General features: G+C 40.5%; 1 protein-coding gene across 14 annotated transcripts; it reads right to left on the minus strand.

Annotated features, from left to right (window-relative positions):
- Positions 1 to 9: 9 nt before the first annotated feature.
- LOC108121433 (uncharacterized) lies at positions 10 to 22,059 on the minus strand. Of its 14 annotated transcripts, none has more exons than XM_070280635.1 (8): positions 21,937 to 22,059; positions 15,671 to 15,949; positions 10,031 to 10,125; positions 3,683 to 3,840; positions 3,008 to 3,490; positions 1,702 to 2,176; positions 1,504 to 1,631; positions 10 to 1,448 (listed from the first exon to the last, which is right to left on the minus strand). In XM_070280635.1, exons 2-8 carry the CDS (start codon positions 15,787 to 15,789, stop codon positions 1,356 to 1,358), a joined length of 1,551 nt encoding a protein of 516 aa, XP_070136736.1. In that variant the 5' UTR covers positions 15,790 to 15,949; positions 21,937 to 22,059; the 3' UTR covers positions 10 to 1,355. The 14 variants fall into 14 exon arrangements, with proteins under 14 accessions (XP_070136736.1, XP_017091008.2, XP_070136737.1 ...); XM_017235519.3 differs by lacking the exon at positions 21,937 to 22,059 and adding an exon at positions 19,335 to 19,617 and having other exon boundaries at positions 10 to 1,445; positions 1,702 to 2,173; positions 15,671 to 16,158; XM_070280636.1 differs by lacking the exon at positions 21,937 to 22,059 and adding an exon at positions 19,335 to 19,617 and having other exon boundaries at positions 1,702 to 2,173; positions 15,671 to 16,158.
- Positions 22,060 to 23,159: the final 1,100 nt, after the last annotated feature.

Below are 23,159 nucleotides of genomic sequence, written 5' to 3' on the forward strand. Positions count from 1 at the left end.
TCGTGCATCTCGTTCTTCTCATCGCGAGTATTCAAAACGTTATCGTTTATTTAGATTCCTCTTTTCATTTTAGTTATACATTGTAGTGTAGTTGTTGACATTGCTGGTCATAGTAAGTTGTAAAGTCTGAGAGTTTTGACCCTTCCTCGATCCGCTCCCCGGCCACATCCCGACCCATGTCCCAAGACAGGCACAGAGTCCGCGGCTGCTCTGATCGCAGGCAACGGCATCCTCATATTGTTACCCGGTGGCATGCGGGGGACTATCGCACCGGCCTTGGTCATGAGAGGAGAATTCTGGATGTGGGTGGGATCTTCTTGGTCGTTGATTCCAAATGTTTCTGATTGGTATTTTTGCTCACAGATCTATTTATCGGTCTAATCACTTATCACCTATGTATGCAGTTATCGGGTAATTGACGGTTTTTTTTTCATATGCAGTTTAACAATAGAGTGGTTATATTTATATGCATAAATATATAGATTTAAGCAAAAAGCATGCAAACTCAAACAATAATAAACATCACGATTCCTGGTCGCCATCATTTTCCAACGACTCAGCCCTTAAGCTGATCAAAGTTTTCGTCTTGGGAGCGGAGGGAACTGATCATTTTACAATTTGCGGTTAGTGGGTGGTTCGCTCATCCCAAGATCGAAAAAGTAATGCCATAGATGGTGCAGTCCTTGAGAGCGGGACGGCTCCACAGGATCGGCGGTAAATAGAATATGGCTGAGAATAAATAGTTTAGTAGTGCGCTTACATTCTAAATCAAGGTTCAATCTCATTATCAGTTTCCGTCGTGGGTCGCATCGTAATCCGTTTCATTTGCTAGTTAACAACTTTTGTTTAACAATCATCTTAGAATCTAACGCTATGTTTTAGTATATAGTTCTTGATCTGCTATCTTAACCATACTATATGCACATGCTCCAAATATGTGTATACAGTATAGGTACATAGAGACATTTCGTTATCCATTTCTGGATTTTGGGCTCCTCACTCTCGGGATCATTTGGCGGCAATGGGTGCTTTCTGTACAATTATCAGAATGCATCCATTTACCCATTTACATAGTTTATAATGACTCACCAAGAGCGGGATGACCCAAGATTTTAGTAGTATTGCATTCACCTATCACGGGCTCTGCGCCCCTGGCAATCGTTTCGTAATATATATATGCTTCTAGATATGGCGTCGTTAGTGTTCATTTTAGATTAGTATAACAATTGTATATATATAGTTTCGTTAGTGTTTCGTTTTAGTAACATATACGTGATCGTTGTAAGTATTATTATGAAGTGGGTTCCATTGAATTTATGTTGCTCTTATTGATTTGTGATGTTTCCTTGTCCAGCTTAGGCGAACATGTGCTGGGTGCCGGGTGGCACCTTGTAGCTGGGATAGGCATTGTTCAGCTGGTGCTTGGCAAAGAAGCCAGTGTAGTCCTGCTGGGAATTAATTTTTAATAAAATTATACTCTTATAGATGGACTGAGGATCCTACCCTGTTGACTCGTCGTGGACGGCAGACGGGGCCCAACGCCAAAAGGCGACGCTCTTCGTTCTCACGAGCTGCGGCCTCCTTGTATTCTGGTGGTGGCCATTTCAAATCTCCGCGCAATTTGCTGCCTCCTTTAAAGGATTACAGGAAACATATATTATAGATTACATAGTATTTTAAGATTAATTATCCCTAACTTACCCTGATAGCTGACGGCGGCTGGCTGCGAAGTATAAACTGGCGCAGGCTTCTGCGTAACGGGCGCCTCCTTGCGCAGGGTGATGATCCCTGGGCTGGCGCCACGGTAGCTATCCTGGCCAGCGAAGGCACCAGGCTGCTGCTGCAGATCGAGCTGATCCTGCGAATAGGGCAGCTGCTGCTGCTGCTGGGGCTGCGAATAAGAATTGTATTGTGGTTGAGCAAAGGTCGAGCCACCGTTTTGCTGGGGATAGTAAGAAGGCTGCTGCTGGGATGGCTGTTGCTGGTACGGTGAGCTCTGGTACGATGGCTGCTGCTGGTTCCACTGTGGCTGCTGGTAGGGAGCCTGTGCCTGGGGTTGCGGCTGGTATTGCTGCTGAGGCACCTGCTGCTGCTGTTGCTGCCACTGTGGAGCAGGCTGCTGGGGGGCAGGCTGTTGCTGGTAGCCACCATAGGATGGAGCACCGTATTGCTGCTGCTAGTCGGTGAATCGGTGGTGGTGCAGGTGCCACATGCATGTGCGATCACAGGTGTAATGGGGTTTTTATTATATTGTAGATGGATGGTGTTTGTTTTTGTCGATTTTGTCGGGTGGGTGCGAAACAACACATTCACATTTGATGTAGACATAGATATAGATATATGTTGGAAATAGAGATAGATAGAAGACCATAGTTAGAGGAGGGAAGTTTAGTTTTAGTGACTGGTTTGGTGGCTGGTCGGCAAAGGGCTTTGTAGAAAAATGTAGCACATTTTACAGCTGAAATTCGCAGAGATAGAATAAAAAGCAGAAGCAGTTTCATAAGCCAGGAGTTACTTTCTTTTTTTTTCTGACAATAAACATCAATTAGTTACTCTTTTGTGACACTTTTTTTGGGTTAAACAAATATTTTCTAAAATTATAAAATCATTTGCATTTGAGTGACAGCCAAGGCTGCACAAATATCTAACGAGAAACATACTAGACATTGAAAAAAGCCTAGTGTCTCACATTTCATATTTCAAAAATGATTTCAAAATTACATATTTCGAAACAGCCAATATACAAATATTCTTTCGATTTACAGAGTTAGTTAGTGAGTTAGTGACTAAGAATAGATTCAAACACTAGTTTGTGTCAGTTTTGCTTTGAAATTTAGTAAAAATCGAAAATGTTACTTTAGGATATGTGGTTTTTTTTTTAGTTAATGTCCTAAAAAGAGAGTTCAAAGGTCGCAGGAGATAGAGCCGAGCACAACAGCAGTGGAATTTCTAGCATCTTGCCGAAAGCCAAGTTCTTATAACGGATTCAATCTGGCCAAGACGGTACCTGCTGCTGTTGATAGTTTGGCTGCTGATGGTACTGCTGCTGTGGCAGGGATCCCACTCCCGATCCTGATCCCGATCCAGGGACAGTAAATTCGTTGTGGGCTTTGGGTTGAGGGGCACCTATATGCTTCCAGCCACCGCCCACATTGTTACCGGCCTGCAGCGGTTCCTGCTGCGGATAGTTGGACTGATAGTTGGGATACGCATTAGCACTGGCATTGGCATAATCGGACACAGGTGCTGGCGCTGGAGCTGGAGCCGGAGCCTGGACAGGCTCCCTCGAGCGCTGCCTATTGAACTGGGCCTGTGAGTATTGGACAGGTTGCTGCTGATGGGGCTGCTGCTGTTGTGGCTGGTATGGATAACTATCGGGGTACTGAGAGGTGGGCTGTGGGTTACCGTAGACGTTTTGTGGCGTGTAGCTCGACTGCTGTGGTGCTGATGGTTGGGTGGTGCGGGGCTGGACGTTATTATAAATGGGTCCCTGCAAGTTGTCAGTGTGGTTAGGTTAGGAATGTGTGTGCTTGTGCCGGGATGTGAGGGGCTTAGAATTGGTTTATACATGGCTTATATGTACATGTAGTATGACAATTATATAAAGGATTTATGTACACAGGACACCATATTATCTATATACAGTTTGAGGATTATCAAGATAGAATCGAACAAAAATTACCTGTGGTGGGGCTGCAGCAGCATGGCTGGGCGGGGCAGCGACCGATTGCGGATAATAGCCTCCGGATCCCGGGGCCGGACTCTGGGTGGCCGGCTGGGGGGTGAACTCGCGGATGATCCGCTCCTCGGAGGCCGGTGGCCAGGCCACTCGCTTATAGCCTGATCGACGTAAACGAAATGCAATGAAAGAAAAAAGTCAGCCATAAATACGAGGAATTTATACTTTATAATTTGTATTGTACGGCTGTATTTAGGTAGGTGCAGCTGCTGCCGCAACGGCAGCTGCCGTGCAAACAACATTCAACATTCAACAAAATGCGGCCAAAATGTGGGCGTCATTATGGCCTTGGTTCAGATTGCATTTCGCGAATTCGAAATGCAATGCACATTCTCCCAGCCAGTGCTAGCGAAACAATTTGAAAATGATTTAAGCCAATTAAAATTATACCCGCCAGCCGTCAACAAAGGAGCGAGGGAGCGAGGGAGATGCGAAGAGTGCATGTATATATATAAATTCGGGACGATTCTGCAAATCATATGCGGCTGTCATTGTGTCTAAAATTAGAATCGGACGAGAGCGAAAAGCCAAGAATCTGACATTACTCATGGGGTGATGATGGTGTCGGGCACCCCAGCCACCTCGGATGTTGCAGCAACATGTTGCTACAGTCCCCGAGACTGCTGACTCAAGAGACTATTCAAATCGTATGGTTCATCGGAAAGAAATATACTTTCTGATCTATTGTATATAAAAATCAAAGCAAATTCATTGAATGCTTAAAATTTAGGGGGGAAAAAAATAAAAATAATGCCAAGAATTTCACAATGATGAGGAAATGCAACATGTTGCTTGCGTCTCTAGAAATGGATCAAAGATAGATTGTGTTTACCCTCCAGATTCTTGTAGTTCTCGTTGATGATTTTCCACTGTGCGACCATGATTATATATTGCTCTGGCTATCTCTTTCTCTCTGGCCGATCGGGCTCTTTTGCGTAAGAATAAAAATATTCTCGTATAGATATCAAAAATAACAAAATACTCGCATATATAGACTCGGATCTATATGTTGTTTTTTTAGCGGCTATTTTTTGCCTATTTCGCTTTCACACTGCCCCGTGTCGATCGTTTGAGAATAGCGTTATATAATCCTGATCGGAGATGCAATAATCAATTGTGCTTCTGCTTCGGATATTGATTCAATGGCTGATTGTAACACCACCAGGTTATTGGAATTGAATTGGATTATCCCTTATTAGATTTGGTAATTATTTGGCAAAATTTGCTGAACGGCACGCGTTTCGTTTATCTTTCGGATCGATATCGTTGAAAATTTCGAAATAAAATTGTTTCGGCTCGGTACAAAAAACACGGGAATCAATTTCTATATTTTTTTTTCAGCGTTTGATTCGTTTCGATTAATTGTGCGTTTGCCCAATTAAATTTCTATTTTCTATTGGCTATTGGCTATTTTTTCTATTTGCTAATTCGTTGATCGTTCGCGCTGGCCGCGTTCGCGATATGTTTGCCTTCGATGTATGCTACTAAGTGAGCTGGGGAGCCAGAGAAATGCAGAGGAAATTATTGTTAGCCCGATTCCGAGTCCGAGAAATGGCCAAGATACAGAGACAGAAAATAATTTGCAATCGTGTGGGTTTCAGCCCACACATTTTCGCAACACACATTCGATTCTGAGTGTTTAGCGGGATAGGCGCTGAGAGTCGCGCTAAAAAATAGAAATGAGAGAAAGGAGCTGACCAGCCTGAAATGTCTCATCTTGAGTGTATGCCCGTGGGTCTGCTAACGATCTTGGTCTTGGTTCTTACCAACAAACTATCCCCCTGCACATCCCGTTGAAAATTCCTAACTTCTGGCCCACTTTCCGCATTGTTTACACCTTCGATTTTTGTGATTTGTGCGCCGCACCTTGAAATGCGGATGATGTTGCCCACTCACACTCGATCTCAAGGTGGCTGCCACAAGATACATATATATATATTTATACACCATACAGATATATGAGTATATATAGCCACTGACATATTTGTGGATCTTGGCATATTTCGGGCATCGCCGCCCTGCCCAGATCTATATACAATGAAGATTGTTCGCCAATAATCCAACCAAGTAGGTTGACTCTTGCGGAATACAACTTTGTGTTTATTGTTATGGCGATTTGTTATGCCTGGGCGCGAAAATCAAGTGGGCGCATACCCATCCATCTTTCGGATACGGCCCAGCCCCGACCCATCTAACTAACTATCTATCATCTATCTTGTAGCATCAGCCAGACCCCTCCTAAACTCATCTCATCCAAATATATTGTTCGTATGTATATGCTAACATAGTTTGTGAGTCAAGATGGGAGGCTAATTTTAAACGGCTGTCATTTTCAGCGAACTAAAACAAATCTGTTTTTAAACGTATTCTCACAGGTGTACGACAAAAGTTGGCTCATTAAAATTATTAGCAAAATTGTAACACATATCCGATATATACGCTATGTACGAAATATACTATATACGATATATAGACAATTATTTGGTATAATAGGTATTGTATTCGGCGCTCGTTAGCCACGCAACAAATTCATTCTGATGGCCGCCAAACGTCACAGATAAATAGATGAAATTCGGAACAAATATAATCCCTCTACATATATTGTAATATTTGTGATTCGGTTAATGCCAAATGATAAACATCTATCGTCTATCTCTGATTCTTTCAGCTTGTTTACTCTTAAATAAATTACTTGAAAATAGATAAAGATTCGGCTCTACTTTGTATTAGGTTGTAATATTAAGTATACGCACTGTGCCTTGTTATGACTTTATAATGTGTAATCTCCCCCGATGTTTGTCATAAAGAGTCTGTATTATTCGAATATTCTCGTGACTGGGAAAGTCTATGACATAAGTTCGCGAGGAAAGTGAGCAATAAAAATTCAAAAATAGAAATTCTACAACAATAAAAAACCTCCCATCTAATTTTGTGGCAGATGATGCCATTGGATCATAGATATACAGACTTATTCCCAATTTCCTATCGTAGTTTTTCAAAATATTTCTGTTCAATACTAAGTTTAAAGAAATATGATTTGCATCCTTTTAAATTCATAAAAAATAGTTAAAGATTAAAAAACAAAGTGTGTCAGAATAAGACGAAAGGAACACCACAACTTATAGGAACATATAGACACAGAATTGGGCGGGGTTTCCACGCACCTTCGATGCCCAGATAGGGACGTGGCGATACATTATCAAAGGATCGATTGAAGCTAAAATCCTTGTTACCCTGCTGCTGCTGCACTTCGTCGAACGAAGCCAGCGACCTGAACTTCTCCGCCTCGGAATCCTGTGCTGGGAAGTCAAAGGGCGAAGGCTGTGGTAATGGACGCGTGGGCGTGGCCGGAGGTGTGGCAGCCAGCATTGAGGAAGATGCCGACATGCTCTGCTGCAATGGTTCCGTAGCTGTCTTCACCAGTAACCCTATATTGTGACCCTCAAGTTGTGGCACATGGCTGTACTTCTGGGGAAGATTGACGGGCGACGGTGGAGAAGCCTTGGCCAGTACAGGATTGAGACCGAATGGAGAACTGGCCCGTTGTGGGGCTTCAATGAGCGGTGCTGGATATTTGCGCGAGGGGAGGGGACTGGGCGAACGACTTCTCTCCCAAATGACTTCCGGTTCTTGGAGCTTCAGACGAGCTGGTGGCATCGGAGGTGGCGGTGGCGGTGGTGGTGGCGGTGGAGTGGACGTGGACGTGGGAGGCGGAGAGTCCGAAGCCGGCGTAGTCACAATCTCCACGAAGCTCCTCTGTCTCTGCAACTTCTCCACTGGAGCCGCTTGGGTCTCCTCCCAGGAGATCTGCCTGGAAATATAGGGACTACGTATCTCGTAGGTGGCCTTGTAGTTCTCCAGAGGCTCGTTGTGCAAATTGGCAATCCTCCACTGATCAGCCTTGGTTAGTTTACCCCAGTTGCTGGGGGATCCACGGAGTTCATCACAAACAGGACAGCAGGCGGCAGAAAAGGCCTCGTGGGCACAGGATGCTTCCAGATTATCCGTTTCTGGTTTGTCTGCACCCAGTTCTTGTGGTTCTTCTATCTTAGACCTTAAGTTAGGTTTGGCCTGTAGCTTGTTTTCACTTTCCTTGAGGTCTTTTGACTCCTTCTTCGCCACTTGCTCCTCCTTCCACTCCTCAAACTCCTTTTTGGCCAATTGCTCGTAGTTGGCAAATACATCCGATACGTGCCTGTATTCCGTATCATCGTCCTCGATGACTACGTGCTGTGCCTCAACGGCAGCTGGTGTGGACCGGACCTCTATGTGGTCCACTTCCTCCTTCTCCTTCCGGGGCTTGCCCTCCAGAGCCTGGGCAATTTTATGGAGGTCCTCCAGGGCTCTTTCCACAATGGGCACGTTCTCGGTAAGGGACTCCTCCGGCTCTTCAACAGGGGCAGCCTCTTTGGCGCCGCCAAGGGGTAGTCCAGCTGCTCGGGTGTATATCTGCCGGAGGATGGCTTGCAACGGGCTTTCCATGGTCAGAATGGGCGATTGCCGATTGGAAAAGATGTCCCAGGATTCGTTGTTGCCGGAGCTAATGGGTCTGGCTGGCGCCGGTGGCGGAGGGGGTGGTGGCGGCGGTGGTGCTGGAGTGGGTACTGGCGTGGTTTGGACGCTCCTCTCCAGTGCCTGCTTGGCATTTATCATGTAAGCATCGATTTGACGCAGATGCTCCGCTATGGACTGCTGAATGTGTGCGTACTTCGCCTCCAATTGGGCTATCTCCACATGAGCCTCGTGTTGCTTCTCAGTTTCTGTTTCGGATTCCGTACCCAGGCTGTAGACTCCGCCCTGTCTCCTGGATTGCTTCGCTTTGTTTGCTGATTCTTCGCTAGATTTGGGTCGCATAAGAGGCGGTGGTGGAGTGGCAGGTGTCGCAGGGGTACCGGGAGTACTGCCCTGTCGCTGGAGCAACTTTATCCCACTGGTGGCACTTACATAGGTTGGTTCCTCCTCCGCCATCTCCTGTCGGCGGTGATCCTGCAAATACGAGCACGCGTCGTCGTAGATCTGCTGGGCGCTCAGCTTCAAGTGATCGGACGAGGCTTCCACGCGAACGGGCACAATGCGAGTGGCTACCTGGTTTGGTTGGTCGAAGGTGCTAATGCTCCCGTTGCTGGCCAGGGCCAGAGCCATCTGCTGCTGCTGCTTAACCGCCGCCAGACTGTCAATTACACTTCTGTCTTGGGCTGTCTTCGTCTGATTGAGATTCCCAGCAGCTGGTGTTGGTGGCAGTGGCACCGTTTCCAAGTCCACTTCTTCTCTAGAAGCCGTCTCCTCCTCCCCCTCGCTGTCGCCCTCGTGACCGTAGGAGATCTTCACCTCGGTGGCCAGTTTTATGCACCGGCGTTGCACTTTCGGTTTCGAGGAGCGTGGTTTTGGCGGCGGCAATTCCGGAGCTCCCACTGATGCAGCTGGAATTCTCCTCCGGCTGCGTCCTCGATCCAGGGAGTAGGCCTGCCTCTTGGGCCGCGGCCGGTAGGGAGTGGGTGTGGGCAAGGTGGGAGTGGTGGGTCGCCTATGGGCCAGCTGCTCGTAGTACTCGCACCTGGGCGCCACCAGGCCCAAGTCCACATCCGCCGCCTTGGTCTCGGGAGCGGAGAAGCCCTTGGCAACTGGTGTTTGATGGAATACCTCCGAGATGTCGGCAACCTTCTGTGGAGTTTTGGATCTTTCCTTGGCCCTTGGACTACCGCCTTCCCTCTGCCTCTGCTCCCGAACCTCTTTGGCTGTCGGTTCAATGATCATGGTGGGACTCTGAAACTTCTCTCTCAACGCCTCAATACTGTGCGAGGGATAGGAGGATGCAGGATGAGCTTGATCCGGATTAGAGGCTCCTGGAGCCTGCTCGGCCGGTGGCCAGCTGTGGTCCCGATTCAGCAGATGCCTCTTGGTCGCCAGTCGGTTGATTTTAAGAACCGTATCCCTGTCGATGGTCACATCCTGCTGGTGGCTGAGGTAGTGCGTCTTGATCTGGTCCAGCAACTGCTGGTGCAGAGTATGATGCAGGGCATCCGCCTCGCCGCGCTGACGCCGGCGGCTCTGTCTTTCGGTGGAGGGATAAAATTCTTTGCGGGTTGACAAAGCCAATTCATTTTATTTGTTTTATTTGTATAAAGTAACAAAAGTTCTGGACGAGCACAAGGACATTGTTTTGTTGTTTCAGTTGATTGTTGAATGTTTCTTACACGGTTTATTTTATGTTATAGCCATTGTGTGAATGGTGTAGACACTTAAAGGACGTACACGCACACTCAGGCGGTCAAAGGATAACCAAAAACTTACCGCTCTTGGCCTGCTGCTCCTCCTCTTCGACGGCGCGCAGAACGGCCGAGTTGGCCAAGTTCAGGGGCTTGGAAATTTGATCGTCGACTTCAATCCTATAAATATAAAAAAAATTTGTATTATATTTATTCAATTATTTTATTCAAGTATAAAGATACATAATTTGTTTCAAAACTAATCTAAATGCGCGCCCTTGTTAGAGATGACAAAGTGTTGGTAGAAAAACAAACTATATTTAGGTTTGCCACCCAATGACGAAAGGTTTGTGAAAAGGCTAACAACGAAGTACGAAAACAAATTTTACCAACAAAGATTTATGAAACAATCTAATAAGAGATAAAATTAAATATGTATACATATTATTTAACTCTCTACAATTAAATATCGTAATATTGGCGATAATAAATATTAAAAGAAAGTTAATTTTTGAATTTGAAAGCAAATAAAAATAAAGAAACTAAAAATTTAAGAAAACTAACAATGATCACTTTCATTGGAAAAAATAACCTTACGCCACAATTATGTCCTACTTTAAAGGTTTAATTGTAACACCTACTTAAAGATGCGTTTATTTTTAAAACCCAACACCAACTACACCTGTCCAAAGTGAATTATTTTTGTCTTAAGCATAAATTAGCTACAGCTTTGCACCTTTGGCATCATTCTGATAGCAACCAAAAGGACAAGGACACTAATCGACCCTGACAAGATTCTGCAGGGCTTGCGACTATATAAATGGAAGGCTCAGGATGAAAATGTGCATCAAATCTCGACCAGAAGTTTGATGGGCAACATGGACCATTCAAGGACCAAAATGATCTATTTATGGCTTCCCTGGCTACTGGTGATGATCCCGCTCCTGGAGGGTGCTACCACCAAAAGGGAAGTACCAATGATATTGTGTGGCGATCAACTAACCAATGCATTGCGGACCATTTGCAGTAATGGCTTTAACAAAGTTATTAAAAAATCGGGAAACCCTTGTAAGTATTACTAGTTATTTACTAGTACTAGTAATAATTAATTTTTGTTGTCTCGCTTGTGTTATAGTGAGCCTATTTGATTATGTGGACCACCTGGCGGAGAACGAAAGTGATACCTTAGGTTTCAAGCCAAACTTTTTGATGCTAAACAGACGCGTTATCCGTAATGTTGCCTACGAATGTTGCACGCATGGACCTTGCGATAGGACTCAACTGGCAAGCTACTGTTCGTAGATATAACGACTATTAGTACCCATCAAGCTATTCTGATTATCCAAACATATTATTATTACCCTGTTACAATTTCATTTAAATTATTTAAAGCTAATATATTGCCCCATTGCAGCAAGACAAAGAAGAAAAAGGTTTTTATTAAATCTTTGGCAAGTGGGTTGGAAAAACTGTGGGGTTTTTAGCAAACACAGATATTTGTATTCTCAAAATTAAATATAGTTATTTAACAATTCAGTCCTTATTTGCTACACTTTTTTAAACTTTTTTAAAGGCATTCAGTCTTTGGTATTTACGTTGCTGCGACTTGCCTTAAGTTGCTAACGAGTTGGAATTATCCAAGTTTCAACTTTAATTATAATATGCTTGAAATGTTTTGCAATCATCTTAATCTCCTTGAAATGTTTTGCCTTCTTCAAAGATAACAAACGGAAATAGTTAAGCCAAGAAAATGTACGAGACAGATTCCCAGATAAGGCTTTAAGGAATTTCCACTGCCGAGATAAACACATCTGTATTTAAGATACACTTCTGTTAATTTTCCAATTTTGACCAATGGTATTTGACATTGAACTCTTTGATGGATTCACGGGCACTAAAATTTATCCATTGAAATGAACTTTAATTAGTTGATTAATTTCGACTAATCGAAAACATACGGAGAATCTCTTTTGCCAAATGCAAATATTTGGCTGCCAAATAAATCGAAAATCTGATTGAGTATTGCCTCAAATATTTGCCCAAAATAATCACTTTGTGGCAAGATAAATGATAAATGTTTGACAATTTTTTAATTAAATTTGGCTGTGTGTGTGTCGTTTTTTTTTCGTTTGGTCTGTGGGGCATTAATTGAGTGATTTCCTAATAGAGTGAGTCACACGGATGGGCAGAAAGTCAAGAGATGCATCACAACTTTTGGCTAAACGCCTGCCGCCTGTTTGTTGACATTGTTTTTGTTGTTGTTACATTTGTTGGTGTTGCCACTGATTGTGTTGCATTGAATCAGTGCACTAACGCTGGCCAGTGACTCATCTCATCGACCTGCTGCGTCTTAATACATACATATATCTATTTTTTGTCTAATACACTCTACTACACGCTCGACTGGTGTTATATAAAGAAGGGAGTAATCTTAAGGATGCGCCCGCTTCACGTACATTTTTGTGTTATGCTGGCTCAGATGTTTTTTGGTTGGATTTTTTTTTTTTTTTTTAGGAAAAGTTGCTCCCTAAAATTGAACCCGGGAGTGGGGAGTTGCAAAGACTTTACGCACACGAACGCAATACGCGAATGCGCTTGAAAGTTTTTAGTTTGGGTTTCGGTTTTTGGTAATTAAATTGCCCGACTCAGTTGCAGTTGCTGTTGCACACACGTTTTGTCGCACGCATAGTCGCCGAATAACTAAACTGAAAGCCACTTAAAGTTTTTGCTCACCAGAGCAGATCGGCCCAAAAGGTGGGGTGGCGCGAGGTGGGGCGAGGTGCGCTGAGGCCGGTTTATTTGAACAACAAACAACAATGGCAAAGATAATGCTGCTAATGTTTTTGTTTTAGATGTTGTTGCTGCTGTCGCCACTAGGCACTAGCAGCAGCAGCAGCAGCGGCAGCGCCAGCAGCAGCTACAAATAAATTCAAGTCTAAAGCATCTTTCAGATACACGTCTCGCCAGCGCTTTATAAAGCTTTTCGGTAATTACAATTAAACGTCAAAGCATTTAATCGTTCATGTTGTTTTTGTCCTCATCTTGGTGGCATATGTGTGTGTGTTTTTTTGGCGACAGCAAATTGGCAGCGTTGCAGTTGCTGTCGACGTCGCAGTCGCAGTCACAGTCGCAGTCGCGCTGCACTGCACAAAGTGAGGGGCTTGCCACGCCCCTGCCACTGCCTTTATAATCCCCTCCCCATGGCCTCCACATAATGTGCTTGATGCACCTGTTTCGCGCCACCAAATACAAAACAAGCAAGTAAAATTGGCAAGATGAAGGCTCACTCTAGGCATTTGAAAATAAACCGATGAGACAATAAATTTATAAACTAATTAGCTGAATATCTTCATGCCTCCTAGGATCTAAAATTATTATCAATTGAAACAACTTTTCCCCCTTCAATATTTCACCTTAAATCAATATGTGAATAAATATTCTTCCTTTAGGAATGTGCAATAGTTTCCTTGATTCCCATTTATTAATTGCTTGAAAGGATTCGTTTGTGCCACTCTCATGGCCACAAAAGATTGTTTTGAATTTGAATAACTTTGATATTTTTTCCAGCCTTGGCTTCCATTCTGATGTTGATTACTTTCAGATTAAAATCAAGAAATTTGTTGTTATTAAAAAGCATTTTCTGTTATTTATTCTTTGCAACAAAATGTATGTATTGTCTATGGCATTAAAGCAGTTTCAGAAGGTCAATATTTTATTATTAAAATTGCCAATTTTATTTGTTTGAAATGTTTCCTACTCCTTTGTCAACTACTTACAATTTCTAAGAAAATGATTACATATTTATAATATGTATGCACATGTATATTATTTTTCTTCCTAATCCCTTGAATGTCTGTTTTATATGGAATATTAAATTAAATTCTTATAAGTTTCAGTTAAGGCTAACATCCATATGTATGTACAAATCCTTCTGAGAATTTGAAACTTTGTTTAAGCTTATGAAAACTATCTGAATTGATTTGAAATCATTTAAAACAAGGCATCTTTTTTAGTATCATTTAAAAAATATAATTTATGGTGAGTCGGTTTTTGAATACATTGAAATATAATTTAGAATACAATAACTATACCTACTAAATAGGTACTATCCTTATGTATTCTTAGATCAAATCCATAGTATAAAAGACTAAACATATCTTATCTTATCTGTACATTAATTCTTGTTGCTAATCAAAACTTTGGTGACCTATGACATCTGATTGATCATCTTAATTTTTCTGTCTACTTTTGGACTATGTGCTGATTCTGATAAGAAACTTTCATCTTTAAAGTCAAAGTATTTCAAAGCATCAGTTGGCATTCGTCTATTGAATATTTAAGAAGCAAGATTTTTAAAACGCAAAACCAAAATATGTTTTTTACTGTGGCGTTCCTGTTTTTAATCTCAATTTCCCTTGCTTTCGGTGATGAGGTAATAGTGAAAAGTCTATATATGTATTTCAAAAATGTAATAAGTAAATTATTCATCTTCCTTAGTCATGCTATCTGACGGATGAAATGGAGGATCAATGCGCATCAGTTTGTTATCCAATTGTAAAGCCATTACTTAGATATTTTGAAATATGTCAAAATAAGGATAACAAGAACTCAGAGCTCCAAAAACAATATTCTGATTTGCAAGTCGAGTTTAACAAAAACCATCACAAATATGAGGAATGCCTAGAACAATATATCAAAATAAACGAAAATAATAAGGCATTACAAGAAAGATTTGAGAGCCAAACTAGTGTGATTAAACAGGAATTAAATGAAGTTAAAAATAGATATGTGAATGAACAGGTATTTAATCTGGAACTACAGAAACGGGTTAATGAATATATTCAAAAATTCGCGGAATTGCAAAATCAAAATAGACAGCTAGCTCTTGATTTATCTAAATCACAAGAAGATTATAGACAATGCAATTCGAAAATGGAATTAAAAAGGGAATCGGAATCAAGCACCCAACAAAATGAAGTTATGATTGGGAATGCACCAATCAATTTGAATGATGTTTTTAAATGTGATGACAAATCAGCTGACTTTTTGGCGTGTGCTCAAGATTTTATACTGAGGCGGAATTAAAAATTTTCTGTTTGTTCTTTCTGTTTATACTAATCAAAAGGTTTTTCTTTTAAATAGTAGATTATTTTTAACAAAACATTTGAATGGGAGAAATTGTCATAAAGGGAGTTAGATGCACTAACAGTGGCTAACGGGCATTGGAGTCTCCAGACAAAATATACTCTTCTTTATTCTTATTTTAAATATCATACGCCTCGTTTGGGCTGAAATAAGATCGATGTGTTAATCCGTTTAGAAGGTTTTTAGGACATTTAATTTATCTTTTAGTAGTGGTATGGGTATTTAAATTTGCGAGTCGATAGCTTTTAGCTTAAATATGAAAAGGGAACCTTGTAAATTATGTTAACATGGCTTTTTGTAAATAGTTTAAGTTTGTTTGTAAATATTACTATGAAAACCACTTAATACCCTAAAAGTCGAGAAAGCGCAATAAGTGAGGCCTTGAAATTAAAAAAGGGGCGGCCAATCCTCACCAAACCCGACAATATTCCCACGACCGGGTGCTTTCATCTATTTTATGAAATTATGCATTTAAATGTATGATAATCATTTCGCTTCGCCACACCAGAGGAGGAGTTCTCCTTTTTCCATCTACATTTTTTTCTATCTGGCTCGGCTTTTTGTGTATTTTTTCACTTACCCCTCGGCGCCGAAGGCCTTCAGCTCGCGGTCCAACGTGGCCTTCACGTTCTCCTGGGAATAGAGGCCCATGGGCGAGTTGAACTGCTTGTGCACCAGTTTCCGTTGTACGGCGGCCATTTTGTATCTCTTTCTGGGACTGCTTCTTCCTGTTGCTGTATCAACTTCGTTCTGTTCCTTTTGCCTTTTTAGTTTGACTTTAGCTTTCACTTCCTTCTTGGCTGACTTTCGTTTGCCTCGAAGCTCTCTTCTTTGCTATACGCTTCTTTCACGGGTGTGTCTTCAAAAGTTTTTCAAAAAATATTGTTGATAAAAATATTTGGAAAAAATTTTCTACAACACTTGTTATCCGCTTATGGCTCAGTTGCTGTTGCTTCTATTGTTGTTGTTCTTGTTGTTGTTGGTAAATGGTAAAATGGAAATCCTAAGCACTTTCCCCTACTTCAATTGGGCTTAATTTTAATCGTTAATAGTCGGTCGTTGTTCGTTCTGTAATTGAATAAGCACAATTAAACTAAATGAGATAATGGGGTGAACTAAAATTAAATTCAAACAAAAGTTAGTTGAAAGTTTCAGGCAGAAATTTTCTTTCAATTAAAAATATAATATTGCTTTGTTTATTATTATAGTACTAAGGCCTATTTTATTTGATATTATTTTCATATATGTATCTTTTATTTCCATTTCTATTTATAAATTCATAACAAAAACTTTGTCTAGATACTTGAAAAAGTTTTCCAACAAAAAAAAAAAGGAAAAAAGTCTTCAATGTCAATGCTTATAGACAAAACAATTCAAATGTGATATAATATTGTATAGATATCTATAGATATTTTGATATGCACTGAGCTTATTTAATATGCCACTGAGTAATACTTTTCAATTGTGTAGCTGTTGCTAGTAAACTACAATTTTAGAAAATCGATTTGAAAAAAATCTGAAATATTATGAACAATTCACGTTTAGTACTTATTTTTCCAATTTTTCTGAGACACTCACTCACTACTGTCACATTTAGAAATGTATCTTAGACTAATTTGAGCAGATCTTGCTGGGCAAAACAAAAAAAAGAGTATATAGATAAATTTTTTCAAAGCGTTTTGTTTTTTTTTTTTTGCTCTGGTGTTGGTCCAAAAATAGCACCAAAGACAACGGCAAAAATATTGAAATGTGCTCAATTTATTCTATATGTTTTTTTGTTCACCCGCAGTACTCATATTTTTCCACACACAGACACTGAGACACTCTAACACTCAGTTTTTCTTTCTCTAATTCTCTCGGACTGTCTGCCTTTCTAGCTTGCTCAACGATATTTTGAAATTCCCGCCTTGTGTGTCACCTCAAATAAAATTAGCAACTGTGTGAGGAAAAGATATTATTATTATTATTTAGATTTGCGTCACTGCTCAGCATGGGCACTGGGTATAGACTAGGGGAAAAATGCAATAAAAGACACTTGATATAATCGTAATGAAGTACATATTTTTGTGTTTGTGTTCGCATTTTATGATTTTTAATTGAGCTGCAGCTGTTGCGGCAATATCGTTTGGGCCCCCGTAAGCACGCAATGCCTTTTATTTTGGCCTCGGCCAGGAATCGCACAAATTAATCAACATTTAATAAAATATTATGCAAATTACACACAAAAGGCAGGAAAGCACCAGGAGCAGTAGCAGAAACAGAAGCAGCAGCAGCAGCAGCAGGAGCTGAAAAGAGCCTGCCTGCAGCAACAAGAGCTTGCCACTTGATGTCCCAATTAAAGTTTAACGCAAAACTCATACAAGCCCACCCACTATCCCATCCTGCCACACACACACACACAGAACCCATACACTCCCACACACGAACAGGTGCGTGCTGCATTCTGTGTACTTAGCACAGGAATTGTAAGAGAATTTGCATAAAAAATTTTCACAAAAATAATGTTTCAAAAAAATAAGCGAAATGAGCGTGTTGTGGATGAGTTTTGTTGTTTGTTGTGGGTGGAGTATGGGGTTATAGCTAAAGGTAAAGGTACTATAGCTTTAGGTATAGATATTGGTAGGGAGAAACCCACACAAAACATAACCCCTGTGCCATATTGCCAATCCATTTTTTGTTTTTTCGTTCAAATACTGGCATTTTGCTGGCCATTTCGATACTCTTTTTCGGGCAGAAATAATTTCGATTTCGAGGATGGATGTGTGTATGTGGTTTTGCTAACGAACGGAATTACCAGCCCGAGGACATGCGTACATTTAATTTTAAATTGAGTTGCAAAAGCCAAGGGTTGTCCGCTTCAATTGCATTAACAAATTGATTTAAACTTTAAAGTGCCGGAAAATGTGTGTTTGAAGTCCAAAGATTGGACATCATGAATATTAAAAATAATATTTTCACAGTAGGATAGTCAATCAACCAGTTTAGTTGACACGATATTTTCCCCTCGAAGCTAAAATATACAAAAATATATGCAATTTTTAGTCAGCTGCTAATTGTGCCTGCAGGTACAAGGTATGCCTAATCAAGTAGATTTATGAATGTGTTTACTGTTTCTAAATATAGATGTTTTTTGTGGAAATATATATGATTGATGGGAATTTATTCAACACTTTTAAGAGAAGACTTTTCAAATTCTGCTTAGAATTAATATTAATTTATCATTCTTGAAATACTTGAAAACTGTTTTATTTCTTTCTAAGTTTTGTTTTAAAAGTTTGTCTAAACGGTTTCCCAACTTTTTCTTGCAAATAATGAAGACATATAGCTTCTAGTTTCCAAGGACAATTTATGGCCATTGATAACTTTTAATAATTAGTTGGAAAGCTATTGATTTCTATCGAAGTGGAATTAAGTTTCCAACTGAGTTTCTGAGAAATTTAATTTTTGTGAAAATTGTTTCACGTTTAGTAAATCAAATATAAGAAATATAAGAGTATTACGATTTCCATATGAACTTATTACCATTTTCTTGGCTGTTCATTTCTCAGTGTCTTTATTTTGGCAGCAAAATCGACATCATTATCAGAGCTGGCGTACGAAGTATGTACATCGGGCCGACTCCATGTCGTACGTATGGGCTATATATATAAACTATAATGGTGGATAAGTGTATGCGTGGGTTGCTAGGTGGATAGATGGGTGGTTCGGTTCGGTTGGGTGGTATTTGGTGTTAGCGTGTGTGGTTGTTTTGTGAGAGCAGACACACACACTCGCACCCACTGGCACATATGCATCGAAATCAGGTGCAAATATTGTTAAATTTGCGTTGAGGCGAGGCAAAAGGTATTTTTGCAAATCTCTGTGTGTAGATGCATCTGTGGATCTGACGGATTGTGAATCCCAAATCCGAATCCGAAAACCCAGAGGACTACATGGAAGTTTGGCGCCTGCTGCTGCTGCTGTTGATTTTGAATGCTTTGTTTTTACTAATTTAATTATTAACAGGTAGCAGGTAGCATTGTGTTAGAGATGAATTTGTTTTAGTTGCTTTGCTCTGAATGGCTTAAATATTTCATTTTATTTCCAGCTCATGCTGTGAGTGGGTTGTGGCCAAAGTACACTAATATTTTCGACATGTTTATAAGCATTATAAGCTTGCTTAAGTGTAAACACAACACAACACACACACCCTCAAGGGGGAGCCAAAATACTTCTTATTTATTTCGTTTAATGTGGGTGCTTACCGTCTGTTACAATTTGGCGTTGCTTAATCCAGAAATACCGCCAGCCAATTGCCAAAAGTTCCATCCAAAAATCCGAACGCCCTCCTTTCTCCAGTCTCCTCCCACCGTGACCCCAGACCCCCTCAATCCTCACTGCTTTAATGCATTTTTTTTGCCATTTGCACTTTCACCGCCAAAATTAGAGAATGCGCTTGTGCGTTTGTTGGGGGGGTTCGGTTTTCCGATTTTTTGAGGAGCGCGAGCGCGTCCGCCGCCAACCGGCGTTTTCAACTGAAACTGAAACTAAAACTGAAACAGCAACAGAACCAAAATGCTAACGCAAACGCAAAGGAAAACCCAAACGCAAACGCAACGCAACGAATTCTCCAACAACAACAACAACGAAAACTTTACGCAATGATCGGTGACGGGGCTTTTTTTGTTATTGTTGTTTTTTCATCAGTCTACATTTTCACATCTTCCCCAGCATCCCAGCCAAAAAAAAAAGATACAAAGAAAGAGAGAGCAGGCCACGGGAATAGACAAATGTATCTTGTATCTGAGAGTAAGTTGTGCGTAACACTGGCGGTCCAAAAAAAGTGCATTGTCGATGGGAAATCAAAACACACATTTTTAAAAATTTGTTCCCCCAGGTTTTTTTTCATAAAATTATCTTTGAGTTTACCTTTGAGTTTACGTTTGAGTTGATTTGAATATTACTTTAAATCAGAATTTGTAATTTGGTCAAATAAAAATATATTAAAAAAGTGGTTTATCTTTCAATTTTCGAAATGGAAATCGTATTTTGTTCTTAAATCGGTTGTGAAATGGTTTATATATCATAAACCTTGCAATTTTCTTTTTTGAAAAATTGGTATAACTCGGCTATTACTGGGCATATCCAAAAATGTTATACCTTTCTGATCTTAAAATTTCGAGTTTTAAAAAAATGACTAACATTTTGTATGTTTTACTTACAAAATCTTTTGATGGAGATTGAATGGGAATAAAGCATTAAATTATAAATAGTACTTCTTTCTTAAATCGCTTGCCAATTAGTTAAAATATTGTCTTAAAAGTGTATCAAAAGATTATATTTTTACTAAAGAAAATAAATCAAAAAGTTGTTTTATATTTTTCAATTTTGTGCTTTAAAAGTTACAAAAAAGCTGTAACCAAAATAAATAAAATAAACAAAATTTAATTTAATTAAAATAATTAACTATCAGAAGGCGGAACTGCTTACGCACTTGCAAAGAAGGATGGACAGCTTTTATTACCCAATTAATAACAAAGATACCATTAAATTAATATACAGAAAAGACCATTTGGCACATTTTCAAAAAAACAGAATCACCAAACGGATGACTAGAATCTGAATTAAAGCAATGGGATTATCGGGGCTAAAAAAGTTCAAAAGCAGGGAAACAAGGATGAACACTGATTAAATGGAATAAAGAATTTTTTTTCAGACATTTTTTGTGCCGTGATTAAGGCACCTTTAAGGTGATTCAGAGCGGAAGCTTTTAATCGTACGCCACTGTAGCTTGGCCACATACATATATTTAGACCGATTCCCATACCAATACCGCGCCGTCCAACAACAACACGAAAGTCAAAGTAGTTTCCTTCAAAGAAGCAACAGCAACAGATGAAAAAAATTAAGTATAAAAAAATATTTGGCCGTCGTCGATGAGCGACGAGATGGAGACAGGGCCAGCAAAAGATGGATAGATACATTTGTATCTATAGATTGTATATGCAGTTCGTATCAGCCATCTCCGCTTGGCTATTACAGAATTTTACTGCCTCACACCAGAGCACGTCTCTAATATTCTATTTTTGAGTTTTAGTTTTTATTTATTTGATTTTCATTTTTGGCTTTTCCACGTCCTCGCCAACGAGATGCCATTTCTATGGTTCTATGGCACAAACAAAATTTTCTTCCCCCCTGGGTTGCTTTCCTTCGATTTTTTATGTCAGCAGCCAGCATTTGGCGTTTTCATGAAAAAACCCCCCAAAGAAACTGTGTCGGTTGTGCGAGATAGGGGTGAGGGTATTGCAAAGAAATGCGCTTAAAATGTCATTTAATTGTTTCACTTGCAGATAGAGTTTTGTATTTTTTTCATGTCTATGTGAATTTTTTTTTTTGGTTGGTTTTGGTTTTTTGGTTTATACGGTTTTTGGCTTTCACGCGACTGAAGTTGATTTCATTTGCCAGCCTTTTTGGCTTCACTTTTTAATTGTACTTTAAATGCTAATTAGCTTTTGTTTCGGAGAGAACTGGATGAAAATGTGCACATATCGGTTGGTTTTTCCTTTAATGTGTTTTATTTAATTAATATTTGATGGCACAAACGCGATGTGGTTCTGGTGCACAGAAATGCATTTCATTGCGGAGTTTTCAAAAAATACATATATTTTTTTCATATATTTCTTTGTTTGTACAGATATGTATGGGTGACACATTTTGTGGCATTTATTTTTGGGTTTTTGGTGGCGCCTCGCTTTCAATTCAGCCAGCCAGCCAGCCAGCCGTTGTCCACAGTCCACAAATTACACCTCAAACACACATGGATACTCTCGTATATAGAATAGAGAACTAGAGATACACCTGTCGTACCGGGGACTCGAAAACTGGGTTAAAGTGGGAAGAACTCGGACAAGTCGGATTGTCGGATTGCCGGATGTCTGATGTGGTGACCACGTTCACGACCACGGTGCGAATTATTATTGTTACCCGCCGTTCAACGCAACGCAACGCTCAACGTTCTGTGGGGCTCGACGCTCGACGCCTTGCCGCAAAGTCGCTGTGCCGTCGGTGTGCCGTCGCCGTCGAAAAAGTTCGCAAAAGCAGCAAAAGTTGCTCATATGCTTTTTAATACGAAATTTTCATGGAATATTTGGTATATTTGGTGGGGTGGTGAACGATGATGACACCCACTAGGCCACCAGACATCCACTAGTGTGTGCCTGGTGCTTAGTAGGTGCCCCCGCCCACACACGATTATAAATTAGCCCTGGCCATTGGGCTAATCACGTATTCTTCTATTCAACAAACACTTCAAGCTGCTCGAACAGCGATAAATATTCTCCAACAAACACACAAACCCACAAAAACACACAAACGTTCTATGTAGAGTCTGCTAAACCAGCTAATTAACAAGAAAACAACGATATCGTATATGTATGTACTTGTGTATAGCTTTGCCTAAACACAGATACTAAAGTATTTTTATATGCATGTTTTATTTTTGGACTTTTTGGAAAAGCCATTTGAAAACAATTCTTCTCTGTTCTACCTTGAATATACTAGTATAGTCGTATAGTTTTTAGTATTTTTCCTTGAACTAAGACTTTAATATTTTTCATAGCATACTTTTCGCAGTTAAAGCCCAGCTCGTGCTAGTTTCGGTCTTAATTTGGGGGAGAAAACCACAGAAAACAATTCAAACTGTTAGCTGTCGTCGATATTTGTTCATTTTACTTAAAATCATTTTTGTTTGTGGCAGCCATTCGTTGTGTGTTTATATATTTTTAGTTTTTATCTGCTTATATTTTTGGAAATGGAATTCTTGTTTTGCCATCAAGAGCAGAGCAGGGCAGGGCAGAGCAGGCTCGAGGAGAACTGAAATGCTACGTGCTATGTGGAATTTGAAGCATCAACAACTTAATGCCGTTATTTTGTTGTGTGCACTCCGCACATTTCATCCGAACAAGTTCATGAGCTTTCGGTGCGCTCAAGCACAACAATTAGTGCATTGAATGTGTTTTCGCCATCGCTCACCTGTCCTTTCGGCCCCTCACCTTTCTACCTTTCTACCCTTCCGGGCAGAACACCCAGAA

This window comes from Drosophila bipectinata, chromosome 3L (genome assembly GCF_030179905.1).
Source record: "Drosophila bipectinata strain 14024-0381.07 chromosome 3L, DbipHiC1v2, whole genome shotgun sequence".
In the NCBI taxonomy this organism is placed as follows: Eukaryota; Metazoa; Arthropoda; class Insecta; order Diptera; family Drosophilidae; genus Drosophila; species Drosophila bipectinata.

Excerpts from the sequence above, each read along its gene's own strand:
- LOC108121433 (XM_070280635.1), bottom strand. The coding sequence starts at position 15,789 with ATGGCCGCCGTACAACGGAAACTGGTGCACAAGCAGTTCAACTCGCCC. Across the intron at positions 3,491-3,682 it reads CTGCTGCAGCCCCACCACAG|GGACCCATTTATAATAACGT; the intron begins GTAATTTTTGTT and ends GACAACTTGCAG. Across the intron at positions 2,177-3,007 it reads CAAACTATCAACAGCAGCAG|CAGCAGCAATACGGTGCTCC; the intron begins GTACCGTCTTGG and ends TTCACCGACTAG.